Source organism: Carettochelys insculpta, chromosome 5, assembly GCF_033958435.1.
Source record: "Carettochelys insculpta isolate YL-2023 chromosome 5, ASM3395843v1, whole genome shotgun sequence".
Taxonomy (NCBI): domain Eukaryota; kingdom Metazoa; phylum Chordata; order Testudines; family Carettochelyidae; genus Carettochelys; species Carettochelys insculpta.
This window is the reverse complement of record NC_134141.1, coordinates 22,551,694-22,569,000: the sequence shown is the minus strand read 5'-3', so window position 1 is coordinate 22,569,000 and position 17,307 is coordinate 22,551,694. Positions and strand designations below refer to the sequence as shown.

Here is a 17,307-nt window from a genome sequence, read left to right as displayed (position 1 = left end):
CACTTAACCTTAATAAGTTGGTTCTGAAACCGTGAACCTATGTATAAGTAATTAGAAGGTGTACAAACGTGCTCAATGAGAAAGCTTGCTAATAAGTGTTTTGTTATTTTTATAGCAGTGAGGCATCTATTAATAATTTGTGTGAAACATTCAAAAATGTATACCTAATCTTAAAGAAAAAATTGTGGAAATTGACCTTTTAGCAATAAATGCAACTTATTTTAAATTTTCTTTGGCACTACATTATCAATGTGCTCAGTGCTTGTTGGTGTTCAGTGTTTCCCTCACTATTTCCTTCCATCTTTCCTGTCTAGTGAGGAGTGGTTTAGACTAGTTCTGCACCTATCTACTACATCATCTACCCATTCTGTGTGAGGTCTGGCCTTTTGAACTGTCCATTATGTCAAACACCAGGGTCTTGAATTTTTGTACATCATTCATTCTGCAGATATGCCCGAACAGCTGTAATTTCCATTGTATAACCTTCTGCAGTAGGCTCTCTTTTGGCTGTATCTTCCTATATAATTCCTCACTGGTGACCTTGTTCATCCATCCTATTCTCAGGATCTTTCTGTAACAACTCATGAACACCAACATCCTTCTCTTCGAATCTTTCATTACCACCCATATATGGATGTGAGACAACATGCTGCTGAATACACACATTTTCAAGACACTCAGCTTCATTCTCAAGCTAATCGCTGTTCTTTACCAGATATTATCCATTGCCTTCAAACTCGCTCTTGCTTTCGCTATTCTAGTTGTTATTTCCCTCTTACAGTATAGATCATACATCATGTTGCTCCCCAGACATGTGAACTTCTCTAAATTCTTTACTTTGATCCCATCTACGCTGATCTTCCTTCCTAGTTCCTTATCTCCAAACCATTGCTTTTGTTTTATTGGTGTTCATAATCGGTCTGTACTGCTTCCTTTCCTCATTTAGCACCTGCACCATTCTTGCTAGCTTCTCTTCATCTTCCTTGATGATAACTATACCATTCATGAACTGCAAGTTGTTAATTCTCAACTCATGCACCATTGTCCCTCTTCTACCTCTTCCTGGACTTTGCCCATCACTCGCTCTAGGTGCGTGATGAAGATACTCAGCAACATAGGATCTTCCTGTTTCGTACCTCTGCTTGTTCTAAACCAAATTCCCAACTCTTATCACCATAGTATCAAAACTCCCTGAATATATTAATCAAGGTTTTCTCAATATTTCTGAGACAGGAAACACACCAGATTTAAAAAAATGAAGCATACATTTTCTGGAACTCAAATACAATCTGTGGCTGAACCCAGCTGAGTACTTTAACCACAACACAATTCTTGCTTCTACAACTTTATGACATACAGGTAAGGATATTATAAAATCAAACTTCGGCATCAACTCTCATTCCTCCTTCTCATCCTCTCCCAGACAATTTTCATGAAAGCAAGAGATCTAAAAGATTGAATTACCTAGATCTGGGATTTAGGAATTTATTTTGTTTAACCAAGTAATAACTGAAGGATTGGCCATTCATTTTTGTCTCCTTAGTACATACAGATTGCAACTAGCAAGTAAAATTTAAACTAAGTACCTGTTGAGTACAAAATTAGAAGAAAAGAGCATAAAGAGGCTCCACTCATTTCCTTGGCAAGCATAACCAAGCATAGCTATTTCCCAGGCCAATCTACCTAGCCCAGCACCAGGTACCAGGATATTAACTCTGGAGAGATCCCTGCAACAAAACAAAAACAGTTAATCCTTTATTTAATACATCTTAATATAATGTCTATAGGTTGGGTTAATTTCTGTGATTTTCACATATTTAAACAGAGGAAGTTCCTTAAGACCTGTATATTTATATGCTATGACTGCTCTGTTGACAAATCAGACAAGCTGTAAACAGATGTCCCAAAGAAAAATCCTACCTTATACTGTAACAGAGTAAGTTACAATAAGAATCTCTGAGCATTCTCTTACAACATAATATAAAACTATAGGCTTGATTTGTGAAAAATAACATTCACACTGAATAAAAGGTAAAATAATTCACACTTAGGCAATCCTGAGTATAATATAAAATTAAAAGACAAGCTAGTCTTCAAATAGTTTCCTTAAAATTAACTTTGACTATTCCTGTAAAAAAAATCATATTTGCTTGTAAAGATGACTTGCAAAAGGAAAAAAATATAGGTTTGTACTTTTTTTGCTTTTCTTGGTGGATAGCTGACAACCTATTGAGTTTTTAAAGATTAGAATTCATTTCACCAGATAAGGTCTTTATCTCCTATGTCTACAGTAGACATAGAAGTCAACCACTGATATGCAATTTTAGCTATGCAAATTGCGTAGCTAAAAACCAATTTATCCACGGTTGACTTAAATGTCTGTTCACATGGTGGAAGATCAATGGGAGCATTTCTCACCTCTCGAGTACAAGGGTCGACATTGACCCCCTGGGAGCATCATTTTGTGCATACTCAAAATAAGACCCTGGAAGATTGACCTTCAGTGGGTCAATCTTCGGATATAGCGTGGCTTTGTAGCATGGCTCTAGTGTATGATCTTCTGTTCTTTAAAAGTGGATCATGGACTGCCTTTTGGACAGACATCTTCCTGGGCATTAACTACAGATCATCCAGACTGTCAGGTGGAGGGCCTGAAAGTTAGGGAGGAGGTAGTGACTGTGGTCCTGGGGGACCAGATCTGGATCTGGTGGATGAATGGATCTTTGACTAATAGAGACAGCCGAGTGGAAAACCAGCATTACTGACATCATGCTGGAGCTGTAACTTTGACTTCAGCATGAGCTTGCCACATTTTCATCAATATTCTTGGTAGAAGAGGGGGCAAATGCGTACAGGAGAGTGCTTGCCCAGGACAACAAGAAAGTGTTCGTGAGGGATCCTGGAATGTGAGCTTGTTGGGAACAAAACCAACTGCACTTTTTGCTAACTTACAGTGCACAGAAGTCTACACAGGGAGTCATCTACAGCTACAAAAGGCATGTGGCAATATTGTGACGGCAAACCATTCATCATCACTAGTAACTGATCTGCTTCCGCAGTCTGCCAAACCATTTTTCACGCTTGACACGTGAGAGGCTTTGAGGTAGACTGAATTGGCAATGCACACATCCCACAGACTGAATGACTTTTGGCATAGTAAAGTCAACTGGACCTTCCTTGTCTTAAAAAATACACACAGACCACATGGCCATACTTGAAAGTTCATGAGCTATAAATTCTCTATATAGTTAGATAATAGCCCTATTTTGAAGTTTACCCAGAAGTTCTACACATTGATGTGATCACAAGATCCTCCAACTGCTTTCCCCACCACAGAGAGAAAGAAACAAGATTAAATTTTCAGCTTCCAATATCACTAAGATTCCTACTCCTCAACCTTTTATAACCAACTCTGACTGGAGGAAGGGGAACCACTACCTGGCCCATACTCAACAGGAAGTGTACCTTCAACACTGTACTCTGCTCAGATGAACCTTACATTCTGTTCCATATCAAACTGATTCCTCCTTTGAAGAGAAGTAGTTGTTCCCTACCATCATCCTGAAGAAAAAAAAAACACACCTACCTGACACCCTCTTTTGCCATACAAATTTCTTTTTCTACAAAGTACACAACCATGTTAAGAGAATGCTGCTAGGAAACTCCAAGGAGACAGATGAAAATACAAAATGGATGCTGATCCATGGGTGCTCTGGGGCAGAAACAGCCACAGAGAAAAAATGGGGGGTGTAGCCTGCTTATCAGCTCCTCTCTCAAGCAATTCCTGTCCTCTGGCAGACGCCATGGATCAGTGCCTCCCCTCACTCCCCAGGTCTTCCTCTCACAGAGATCAGCTGCTTTGCAGCATTAGAGAGATTCGGGGGAAGTGTTAGGGTGTAGAACACTGGTTGGGAGGGGGCAGAGAATCTAGGCTGGAAAGGTGGGGACAGAGCACCCCTAACACTTTTGAAAATTGGTGCCTGTGATGCTGTACTGCATCTATTGCCCCAAGGAGGCATGATATTCTGAAGCCAGAGGTCTTCCAGATTTTAGCAAATAAAACCAATCAGGACAGGAGCATATGTAGCATATACTGCAAAGAAAAGAAATTATGTAAGCACAGACATTTCCATAGCTGAATAATGTTTTAAATGTGGCAAATTCTTTTAATATAGTATGCATTTAAGAAAATCCAGATGCAGTATTAAAATGTAGAAAATATGTTTGTGCTTTTATTTCACAGAAACTCAGCTGAAGTGTAACCGAGATATGAATGAGTGACCTAACTAAGCCAATGGTTCAATTATGTTTAGTGACAAATAAAGGAACTGAGAACAATGCCAGACATACAACCAGGATTTTAGAACAAATATCTTAGTAATATAACCACCAGTATGAAAGTGATATGAAATATTTTCTCTGGCAAGTGAAAAAAATAACCCTTAAAACCAACACATAGCTATATCTGAAGACAGTCTATGCCAGAATATTGCTCCTTTGTGGAAGTATAAAGTTTTACTTCCGTTAGATGATCACAAATCAAAAGAAAAACAAAAATGTGGACATGTAGCACTTTAAAGACTAACAAAATAATTTATTAGGTGATGAGCTTTCATGGGGCAGGCAGGAGACCCAGAAATCTGAAGGTTCTAACTTGCACCATTTCAGGCATGAAGTGTTAAGACCTTAAAATATAGCGAGGTTTTCCAGGCCAGATTAAATTCTTTTTAATTTTTAACTTTTGGTGCGATAGTTAATTTTTGAAGTTAATTAATGTTCAAGTTACTTGCATAGGATCCCTCCTTCAGTTTTGCACTGGAGACACATCTGATCAGAAACGTCAAATAACTCCCAGTGGCTGATTCCATTTATTTAGTGCACCTGCTAACAATTATTCACATACAATTCATGTAAAACCTGAATCTCTTACAATTAAACACAACATGATTCATCCAATTCATAGAGTGCTTCTGCCTTAGAAAGAGCCAAACAAAATTAAGGATACTTGGAGAAAACTGAAGTTTATTCTTTCACATACTGTACTAAAAGTACAAATTGGATGGAATTTGGAAGCATGTGTAAGAGCATTCGACACTCTGGAGAATTTTAACTTTTTCCAGGACAATACAATGTGGAATCTAAGAAGGACAAGTTTTTTCCAATTCCTAATTCAAGATAAGCTTTAGTCTGAAAACTTCTACATAACTGTTTCTTTACAAAATGTTTTTGGTGCAACCATATTATTATTCACCTCCTTTAGACTTACATGAAGCTAGTGGGGTAAGAAACAGGAAAATTATAGAAAAATTTACTCAGAACTGCTTTTACACATATGCCATTTTAAAATAATTAGTATCAATTTTACTACCTGTCAATACCAATTAGAGATGTTTTCCACCTTCCTCTAACATCACTGTCCTCTAAATATGCCTTCAGGCAAAAAACTTGGGCTTTAGGCATCGCTGTTCTGAACTGTCTACAGTTAGAGGTCTCCAGGTATAAGCTTTTTGCAGAGCACATTAAAGTAATCCAATGAGACAAAGCTACAGATAACTACAGTAAGGGCCACATCTAAAAATTCTAAAAATCTATTAGCAAAACGTAGGAGGGAAAGCAAAGACCACACTAACTTGCTCCAATAACCTGAAGAGTGCAGTAAAGGCAAAGATCAAGAATATTATGATTCAGAATTTTAAACTAAATTTGTCCTACTTCAATTGCTGGGCTCAAGTCGATATCATTATTGTATTTCAAAAATATGGCCAGCTACTGTCATTTTATACTACTAAGCACTTCATTCTGAACATGGTTTCTTCAGTTACATATATTTGCCTCTACCATTTCACTTAAAAACACTGGTCATAGCCCCATAGTTAAGGTATGGGTGAGTTCTGCATTTGAAACAGATAACTTACATTACGCATGAAGAATACAGTATTTATGTTCCCAAAATTATAGGTCTTGCGCTAAGTACATAGTTAATAGAAAATTAAAACCTTTTTTCACCATTTACCAAATGTAATGTACATGGATAGATTCACACACACGTGTGTGTTACAAGTCAAAATATTCACACACCTGCGTGTTACAAGTAAAAACAGATTTTAATTTTCTTTGTGCATCATTTGCCCTGATGGACACAGTGCACTTAAGATATCTGATGTGAAAAGCTTAATAAATATTCTCTGTCCTTCATCCAATTTGGTTTTCAGACAGAAAACTGCTATTCAATCAGAGCTGCTGTTGCCAATTCAGTTATTGAAAATGCAAGTGGTTTTGGCAGTGACACACCAGCACAGCCTGCCTACAAAGCATAACTAGAAGAGGGTTTCACTGAGGCTAAATATAAACCCACAGTAGCCTTTAATATAATCTTACACCACGGCTCACATGTCACAAGAAAAAGAACTGACAAACTGACCCTAAATCACACTTACATATTAAAATTAGAACCATTTAACAATGCATAAATATTATTTTTATGGGGGAATTTCAAAACAAGCATAATTTTACATAAACTTATAAAAACTAAACTTACTGTACATTTTCTACAAGAAAAGACCTTCCTGAATGCCTTGCATCTAAGGAGGAAAGAGTATTGAAATTATATTTTTGAAAGCGCTCCACAAGTCTCATTTTTCCAATGAAACCTTAGAGGACTAGGTCACCCATTTCCAAAAAGTTACCAGACCACTGAGTCTGATTTGTCTAGTGTGCGCCTATTTTCAAATCATTTAAAAACCTACCTGCTTCCAAACAAACAGAAAAATACAAAAGCACAGCACACAATTACTGGAAAATTTCTTAACTTTCTCATTTTTGCAATATAATTACAAAATAAAGCAACTGGAATATAAACACTGTACTGCAATTTCAGTGTGATATTTGAGCCTGTTCTTCACTTCCGAATCTTGTCTGAAGCCAGCGCCACAGGTGGCAGGGCTGAAGTACGTACCCTAGCTTTACGGGACCCATTCTGAGATGGGACCCTAGACACCTGTCCTGTTTGCTAACCCTCAATGCCAGCCCTGCACTTGTTCCCCCTTTAAATCCCCCTAAGGGCTGCAACCCCCAAGCTCCCAGATTGAGAAACACTGATCTGGATGAGCTGAATATGTGTACTACTGTTGAGAGCCACTCGACTGAGTGACATTTATCTCAAGACAAATCAAACAAAAAAAAATTGCTGCTCTCTGTAACATGAACGTTTGAGCACATCAAAAACTCTTTGCTATCTCTAATGGTCTGCAGTCTTTGCTGCAGACCACCACATAACTGATACCAAGGAGTACATATCTGTGTTAGTTTGGGAGTGATTTGTTTGTATTATATGAGGAACCTACTGGCTGTGAAAAATCGACACACTAGCCAGAGCTATCAGTCCTCACTTTTATAAACATCAGATTCACAAATTAAATTTACACACAAGTGTCAGTGCTGAGCCCTGTTCTTCCCTTAGTAAAAAAGCCTCAAAGTTTCAGAAAGAAATGTACATTTATTACAACTGCACTGATTTCATTAATTTAAAAAAAAAATCACATTTATACTCGTAGAACATGGACATAATTAATTAAGATTTTTTGTTGTTTTTCATTTACTACTGTACTACAGTACAAGCTGCATTATCCAGCATCCCAGGGGAACTGGAGGTACCAGATAACAAAAAGTGACGGATACTGGAGCAGGAACTCCGGCCCCACTTCACCAAACCTACTGTCACTGCTGCCGGCATTGCAGCTGGTCCTGCTGCTGCCGGAACTGGCAAGAAACGCAGCTCCATGGCAGCAGGCCACAGCCAGGCAGCTGGCTGCCCTGGTCCCATAGAAACCAGACCTTCTACAAAAGAGCAGATGCTGGTTAACTGAGCTTGCCAGTTATCCAAATTCCACATAACCCAGCTTTTGCTTTTTTTAATATTGTTCATATATCAGCCCTCATCCTACCTTCAGGCACACAAACATGCCTCACTTTTTGTAAAGTAAATTTGCAAGATATGCACACAAATAAATGAGAACTTTACAAGATTCATTGCCTCTTGTGTCTGAAATCAATATTGGGCCTCAGCACTTGTAAATGAGACTGTAAATATAATAAAACTACACTAGGGTTGGTAGGAATCTTTTACTCCTTTCCTCTCTGCATCACCAAGGCTAATCACATTTTACTTCTTCGTCCCTTCAAGGGATCACATACTATGGGCCTCTTCAGCTAAGGCAAGTTGGACATGGATCCTATCACAGGGCACTCAGCAGCTGCTAAACTGAAACCTGGATTCCTTGTACCGCACTACTGAGGAATCACTGGTCTTAACCATATTACACCATTATTAAACTCACATAATAAAAAAAAACATATTTAGAGTTAGCAATATTAGCCCACAAAGAGAGACTACTTAATTCTACTTCACTATTCCTAGATTTTATGTTTTGTAGTCTACTGTAATTTCTCACCACAGAAGTATTTTTGTTTATGCAATTAACACAACACTGTTCGCATCTATTTTAAAATTCAAGGTTCTTTTTCCAGTATCTACAAACTTTCTGCAAGTAACGTGCAACCATGTAAGGACTATGCATTTTCTCTTCAATAAATCAAAAACAAAGCACTATTTACCATCTCTCTTTTGGAAAGTTCTTTACAATTTCATTAATGATGGGCTGGTAGCAGGCATCTCTCTCAGGTTTCCCCGATTCACTCCAGTCTCTTACGAACTGTTTCAAAGTGGACTTTAATTTATCCATATCAAACGTTGAGGCTGGCACAATCTTCCCATTTTCCTGATTAAAATCAAGTAAGTTGGACAAAAAATTTATCCAGAAATTTAAGACATCAAACACCTTAGCTTTGAATACTCAAATAGACATGCTACAGCAACTACAGCAAACACTTTCATATCTAGCATTCTATCATCCAGAACTCTCAAATAACTTGAAATTTAACCATATGAAAATTTGTTTTGTTCTCCTTAGTACAGTATAGTGAAAGGAAATACAAATAGAGCAAATACAGCATAAATTTACAGTTTAAATTAATAGTCTTAGTAAATAAAGTACTCTGCTTACATTTGTTTGTTTAAGATCTAATCCTGTTTTTCTTCAGTGTTCTGCATGGCTATGAACACCTCTCTCTATTATTCAGATATCTGAATAACCATCAACCTCCCTGTCCTGGGGCTGCCAGATATGAAAAAGTTTACTGCATATGGGTAGTTTAATTGATTAAGCACTCGTCCCTCACTCTGGGACCTGGGATCAATCCATTTTATAATACCCGTATGAAATTAGTTTGGTGGTTTCAGCTCTGCCCTCAACAGACCAGGATCCACATTACAAAACCAATACATAGCATAACGTAATTTAGCAAAACTGGTAATCCTTATTCAGGAAAAGACAAGGAGTGAATTGGTATGGAGACCAACCTCTCACTTTGAGAGGGAGGTCTCTCCAAGACATTTGTAAAGCAGCATGGAAAGGATGACACTGAAGCTACACATAACTGCACCCAGCCTAGACAAGACAAAAAAAAAAAAACCCACCACATATAAAACACAAATAAGATACTCTCTATCACTGCCAGTTCCTTAAGCTTCTAAATGTAAAACTTTATTAAAACAGATATGGCATGCTGAAAAAAAACCAGATCAAGTAGACAGGAAATTATGATAAAATTTTATAGAATTATAACACTACAAACAGTTAACTTACAATATTGTTAATCACCTATGTGTTAAAGAACAACTAAAAGTACTGCAAAGAATATTTAACATCAATGCAGCCAAGTGAAAAGTCAGCTTTTAAAAATAACTTGGGTAGAGTTAAAACTATATTGTAGTTATATCATACTGATCTGTTACTAGCAGTAATTACTGACACTTGCCATAGCGGACATGTAGTGCTCTCCTGAGTGATTAACAGTACCTCCATGCAGAAAAAATAGCCAGATATCACTTTATTGAAAAACTATGTAATATGATTCATCAAGGACAAAAAGACATGCAGAAGAAATTAAGGAAATATGAATTCATAAAAATGGTGAAGGATGGAATGGAATGGAAACCTGACGTGAGGAAAAGAAATGTAAAAACTAAACATGTACACAAACTTTCACTTCTGAAATCTGAAAAGAGTCCAGTTTTAACATACATCATCTCCATATTCTTTATTTTCAAACATATGTTTGCATTCTTTTACAATGGTCTGTAGGACTTCTTGATTATGATCGATGCATGTACGAATCTTGTCCAGATGAAGAAGAAATTGAGGAAGCAGATTTTGCTGGTTAGCTGGGAGGGATTTAAACTGTCTCTCTGTTCTGTTCACTTGTTCATGCATATTAGTTCTAGAAAATAAGAGTTAACATCTGTTAGTGTGTAGCTTCAAATATAAATGCAATGAATTTATACCTGAGGGTACCCTAGATCACAGCTATTTTAACTTATCTTTATTTAAAACTCTTAGATTTCATTTCACAATAATCCTCTACCCAAACTACCTCTATTCCTAAAAATGTATAGACCATATCATTATTTTAAACCGCAAATTATTACGCAATTACCTATTCCTAGAACTGTATATGTTAGTGTCCCCAGCAATGGTTCACAAAGAGAAGTCTACACTGATTTTAATACCCTCGTAAATTCATAGAAAGAGATTAATTGGAAAAAGTTTGAAAAACTTTTAATTGTGCACTGAAATAGTAAAAATGATAAAATAAATAAAAAATACATTATATATAAAATAATATATACTATGGTACACAAAATACAAGGAACTCACTTCACTTTTAATATTACTACAGATTGGACCTTTATAGTGCAGTGCACTTTGGTTTGGCAACAACCGTTGGTCCAGCATGATTTTAGTTAGCTGGATGACCATTTATTATGGGTACGGCCAAGCTTCCCATGGTCCCATAAAGTTTATTTATAGCCACCAGTCTCAACTCTCAGTTTTCTGTACCGTTACTTAGCTTTTATGTTTAACACTAACACTCTTCCTAAGATCCCAGTAAGCAGTGGAAGTGTTGGTAATGCTGCTAGACAACACTGACCTCCTGTGGTTCAGCAAATGCTCTCGTGCTGCACCAGACAGATGATATAGGTGCCAGACTAGAGAAGTTCAACCTCTGATAAATTTCTACACAATTGTGGCCTTAGTTTTTTAACCTGAAATCCTCATTAACATAAATAATTTCAAAGTAATTATATAAAATAACATTGCTGTCTTGATTTTAAATTCTAATCTGTACAGTTTTTAAATTATTATTTAAGGGTATTCTATAGAAAGGACAACATAAGAATGCACATACTGGGTCAAACCAATGGTCCACCTACCCCACCATCCGGTCTTCTAACAGTGCCTTAGATGACAGATGCTTCAGAGGGAATTAACAGAGCAATTTATCAAGCGATCCATCCCATTATGCAGTCCCAGCTTCAGGCAGTCAAAGGTTTAGGGACACCTAGACCATGACCATCTTGTCTAAAAGCCTTTTGATGCATCTATCCTCCATGAACTTACCTAATTATTTTTGAACCCAATTATGCTTTTAGTCTTCACAACAGCTCCTGGCAACAAGCTCCCCAGGTTGACTACGTGTTGTGCTAATCTGCAAATTAATTTCACTGGGGCCATGTCTACAGAGATATCCCAAAATAGGTGCCCACCCCTAAGCAACACACCTGTTGTTTTGAAACAGTTTTCAAGGTAATAGATGCACTATTCCGACATCCCTGTACAACTCAATGAAGGAGTACATGGATGCTTCAAAATGGGGCTTTATTTCAACACCTACTTGAAATAAGCTATGCAAATTGCATAGCTTATTTCAAACTTATGGTTCCTTATATCCGGGGTGACCTCTGTTTTACATAAAGGGATAAACATTACTACTTTGTTCTCTTTTTCCATACCTTTTTATGATTTTGGAGACCACTATCTGGTCCTTCCCTTAGTCCTCTTTCTCCTAAACAGACCACTCCCAGTATCTTTAATCTCTCCTCATATAAAGCTATTCCATATCCTCTAATGATTTTGTTGCCTTCTCTTTATTTCCTCCAATTCAAAAAACATTTTTAAAAGATGGAGTGGCAAGAACTACACACAGTATTGAATGTATGGGCATACTACAGGTTTCACATATACCTCCACAGCATTTTCTTTATTACCTATCCCTTTCTTAATGGTTGCTAATACTGTTACTTATTTAGACCAGTGTTTCCTAAAGTGTGGTACGTGAAAGGATTTCAAGGGGTACACAGCAGCAAATAAGTTACTACAAACCAGGAGATAAATACTGGCACAGCCATGGGAGATGGGGTACACCAATGTTCTAAGCTTGGGAAACCCTGATGTAGACATTCAGTGCTGTGAATTAGAAGTCACTTCCTTCACAGTTTACGTAGGTGCCTGAGACTGCTTCATATTTTAGTATGTAAGCATTATATTCCTTTAATTTCAATAACTTTGGTAGAAAAGTATGCAAAAATAAACCTGTTTGAAACACTTTGACATTAGCTGTGTGTGGGGTCCATTTCAACTTAATTGAGTTAAAGCTCTTTGAAAGAATTTGCACTGGTTCTACAATGTTAATATCATGAATGGCACCTTACAAAGTGCAAACTAGACAACTGCACTTGAAGGCCCCAGAGGTTAAATCAGTCAATTGAAATATAAAAAGTGTATGTGAATCATGACATCTTAAACATACTTCATGTATTTAGACCTGCTAAAAGTTGAAAAGTGATGGAAGATGTGATTTCCAAGATAATGTCACACATGTGGCTATAAACCGCTCTCACTAGAACTTTTTGGTTCATTTGAGGTTTCTTCTCTGTTCTACATATTTAGGTAGAAATTGTTCATTATGTACTCTGACTTTTTTTAGCCAAGGTGCTGAAGTGTCTTCAGAACTTACCCTTTCAGTGCAAAGCTGCTTAATAAGGGAAACTGAAGTGAGCAGTATTTCATAGCCCCTAATTAACCAACTTTGTCTTAAATGGGTAAGCCATGCAGACCCTTCAACACTCCAAGCATTTCCCCAGCTCAGAAAGAACCAGCTTGACCAACTTACTCTGTCACTTCAGTACAAGCACTTACTTACATTTCTAAATACTTTTGTATTTCCACATTTTTAAAGGGACACACTAGCAACAACCAGCAATAGGGAGAGGGAGCTGGGAAGCACAGACATGCTGGGGTGAGAACAGGGGATGCAAGGAATCAATCTGGTAGAGATACTGCATAAGCAGTGACTGCCTAGCTGGTTCCTCAGGCTCAAGACAGGGTGAGGGGGAGACCAGTCCCATATTTGGGATGTCTTCCTGTTTTATTTTAACAAAGGGGTTAATTGCCCCATATTTGCACGGCTGCTGGAAGTCTGGAGCATAAGGGTCCAGCTGCTGCTCATGAGAGCCAGGCACAGCAGGGAAGGTCAGTTTTCTCACTCCCATGAGCAGCAGGGAGCCAGGAACCAGGTGGCAGCTAGGCCCCTGCGCTCCTGGCTCCCAGCAGCTGTGCCTGCTTCCTGGCTCCCCTCTGCTTGCAGGAGCTGGGAAATTGACCAGTGCTGCAATGCCTGGCTCCTGGCTCCCACCCCCAGGGGAGCCAGGCACAACTGGGAGCTGGATGCAGCACTGGCAATTTCCTGGCTCCCCACCATGGTAGACTGGAAACTGACCAATACTGCTGCACTGCTCAGTTTCCTGGATCCAGTGACTGACAGGGAGCTGGGAACCAGGCAGCAGCCAGGCCCTTGTGGTCCCAGCTCCCAGCAGTTGCACCTGGCTCCCCTCAGTTCAGAGGAGCCAGGAGCAGCTGGGAGAGTTTCCCGGCTCCCATGAGCAGAAGAGAGTTGGGAAACTGACTGGCACTGCTTCCCCTAGCTCTGGGCTTCTAGCCACTCATGGAAGCAAGGAGCCAAGCACAGCCAAGAACTAGACACAGCAGCACCAATCAGTTTCCCATCTCCCACAACCAGAGGGGAGCTGAGAAACTGACCAGCACTGCGGTGCCTGGCTCTGGGCTCCCACCTATCATAGGAACACCGCCACAGGGAGAGCACCCGCTGGGTTGCAGCCTGTTCCCCATACCTCAAGGCATGGGGCAGCTGGGAGCCACAGCTGCCCCCAGCAGCCAAGGAACACCCCACCACCCAGCAGGGTGGCAGCCCTGACAGGACAGCCACTGCGTGACTCAAAAAGTGATCATCTGTCCCGTTTTGGCGGGACACCTCTCCCCACGCGTGTCCCGTATTTATCTCACGGACATCTGATCACCCTACTTAGACTGGGGGGGGGCGGGCGCTAGTCCCTCGGTGGGGAAGGGGAAACAGGCGGCTGGAAACCTTCTCGCTGCCTCAGTGCGGCCGGCCAGGGGCGGGGGGCTCAGGATGCCGGGACAAGCCGAGGGGGTGGGTTCGAGGGGGTCCCTGGCGTTCCGCGGAACGGCTCTCCGTTACCCGTAGTATAGGAACACGTTGGTGATTCTCCGAAAATGCTCCCCCTCCAGCCGCTCCTCCTCCTCATCCTCCAGCCTGGCCGCCGCCCCCTGCCTCGGCGCCTTCCGCCTGCACCGCTCGCTGCTGAAGAGCACCTCCCCGTCCTCCCCCCCAGCCCGCGGCTCCCCCCCAGCTTCCTCCCCGCCCGCCTGCCGGCGCCCCCGGATCATGGCCATGACCGAGGTGCAGCAGGAGCCGCGGTTTCCAGGACACGCCACACGCGGCCCCGGCGCGCTCCCTTTATCCGACGCGGGGAGAGGGCTCCGCCTAACAACGGCAACACGCAACCGGCACAGCCCGCGCAGCCGCACAATAGCCCTTCGGGACCCGCCTTCTAGCGGGCGAGTTCTCGTGAGGAAAAGCGAGAGGAGAAGGGTCAAGCCCAACCACGAGTGGCGCGGGGGGGAGAGGGGCAAGAGCTATGTCACCCCTGCCCTCTAGTGGTAGGACCCAAAGCGCTACTGTGTGTCACAGATGCTGGAGGGGCGGAGCAGAAGCTGGACCGCAGCCCGGCTGCAGCAATGCGGAGGCGTGCAGGAGGAGGCAAGAGTTTGCAACTAAGCGGAAGCGGGGTGAAAGAGATGTTTGAAAACGAGCCATACGTGCATGTGAAGTTTTGGAAGGAGAGCGGGGACTGCCCTCGCGCAGGTGGTCTGTAACACAGAAAGTGAGAAATGGGAGGGTCTCAGAGGTGCCTTGGGGGAGGAACAACCCCACCCCTCTGATCATCAGCACTATCCCTCTGAACTTGGGACAGCTCATCACCCTTTGCTTTCATCAGGCCTGGGAAAGAGCATGAGTAGACTATTTAGTAATGTTTATATTGTCAGGCCGTGTCTACACTAGCCAAAAACTTCAAAATGGCCACTTTGAGGCTACGTCTACACTAGCCAAAAACTTCAACATTGCCCTGCAAATAACCATTTTGAAGTTTACTAATGAAGCGCTGAAATACATATTCAGCACCTCATTAGCATGCAGGTGGCCACAGCACTTCAAAATTGACACGGCTTGCCACCGCGAAGTTCATCCAGATGGGGCTCCTTTTCGAAAGGACCCTGTCTACTTCAAAGTCCCCTTATTCCTATCTGCTCATAGGAATAAGGACACTTTGAAGTAGGCAGGGTCCTTTCGAAAAGGAGTCCCAGCTGGACGAGCCATGTCAGTTTCGAAGTGCCGCAGCCACCTGCATGCTAATGAGGCGCTGAATATGTATTTCAGCGCTTCATTAGTAAACTTCGAAATGGCCATTTGCATGGGAATGTTGAAGTTTTTGGCTAGTGTAGACGTAGCCTCAAAGTGGTTATAACACTAGTGGAGTCTGCTCCTTTTTCACTCCAGGGCCACTGCAGTGTTAATTGCAACAGAGGCAGGCACGAGCCCCATTCTGGAATTGCTGAGTCATAAGGATGGGCAGTAACACAAAAGTCAGAACAGAGAGCTTATGAGAAAAGCAGTGGCTTGAGTCTAATAGGTGGTAATAAGGGGCATGGCAAAGGCAGCCCCCACAAAATTATAAGTGAAAAGGGAAGGTGCGTTAGGAAACTTTCCTGTTTTAAATTGACTATTTTTATCACCATAGGACATGAGCTCCTGCAACAATACAACACTACAGCCATGTCTGCACTAGCCCAAAACTTCGAAATGGCCATGCGAACGGCCATTTTGAAGTTTACTAATGAAGCGCTGAAATACATATTCAGCGCCTCATTAGCACGCGGGCAGCCACAGCACTTCGAAATTGACATGGCTCGCCGCCGCACGGCTCGTCCAGACGGGGCTCCTTTTCAAAAGGACCCCGGCTACTTCAAAGTCCCCTTATTCCCATCTGCTCAGAGGAATAAGGGCACTTCGAAGCAGCTGGGGTCCTTTTGAAAAGGAGCCCCGTCTGGACGAGCCGCATCAATTTTGAAGTGCCGCGGCCGCCCACATGCTAATGAGGTGCTGAATATGTATTTCAGCACTTCATTAGTAAACTTCGAAATGGCCATTTGCATGGCCATTTCAAAGTTTTGGGCTAGTGCAGACACAGCCTACATGTTGCACAAATGATATATCTATCTTTTGGGATATCACTGTGGCATTGATATTTTTAAAATATAAGAACATGCAGGGTACAAGGGTGTCTAAAGCGATCCCTCAGATGCACAATAGAAGACAGACAACATTGAGGTTGATGTTTTTAAAAGAAACTAGTTCAGGACAAAAATATCCATGGAAGTGGCCCTCAATAGTTTCTACACTGTTGTACCCCTTGTGGGAGACCAAACTGTCTTGTAGACCCCAAGTTTCGTTTCACTTAAAATTACTTGCTTACAAAAAACAAACAAAAATACTAAGAGTCCCAGCATACTCTTACTGAAAAATCACTTACTTTCTCATTTTTATTACATAATTATAAATCAATTGGAATATAAACATTGCACTTGCATTTTGGTTTATAGTATACAGCAATATAAACAAGTCACCGCATGACATTTCACTAGTTGCTTCATTACAGACTTCACTAGTTCTTTTTATGTAGCCTGTTGTAAAAGCAGGCATGTATCTAGGTGATCAGATGTAACCCTGAAAGTCCTCTGCACACTCACTGGGATATGTGAATCCCTGATTGAGAACCACTGACCTGTGGCATAATACATTGTATTACATTGTGTATAATACATTGTTATCTTAAAGATATAGTTAAAAATATAGCTAAAAATCTAAATGATTCACAAAAGATCATTGTTCTTAAGGACTAATACATTATGACAATTTCTATTTTACTTTCTCCAATCCAGACAATCCTCAAAAGATAGTTTGTTTTCA

The 17,307-nt window shown here is 40.7% G+C and overlaps 1 protein-coding gene across 3 annotated transcripts in view; it reads right to left on the bottom strand.

Annotated features, from left to right (window-relative positions):
- CARNMT1 (carnosine N-methyltransferase 1) overlaps positions 1-14,585 on the bottom strand; it is a 28,220-nt gene extending 13,635 nt beyond the window's left edge. Inside the window, exons 1-4 of one of the 3 annotated variants that reach the window (XR_012645636.1) lie at positions 11,333-11,742; positions 10,143-10,338; positions 8,614-8,777; positions 1,587-1,727 (exon numbers count right to left, since the gene is read on the bottom strand). Coding sequence is in view for 2 of the 3 variants with exons in the window: in XM_074994758.1 (XP_074850859.1) it covers positions 1,587-1,727; positions 8,614-8,777; positions 10,143-10,338; positions 11,333-11,340 (509 nt within the window). In the remaining variant the exon portion in view is untranslated. Of the gene's footprint in view, positions 1-1,586; positions 1,728-8,613; positions 8,778-10,142; positions 10,339-11,332; positions 11,743-14,457 lie in introns of those variants that run through there. The other 2 variants (XM_074994759.1, XM_074994758.1) reach the window with 2 other exon arrangements.
- Between the last annotated feature and the right edge of the window lie 2,722 nt (positions 14,586-17,307).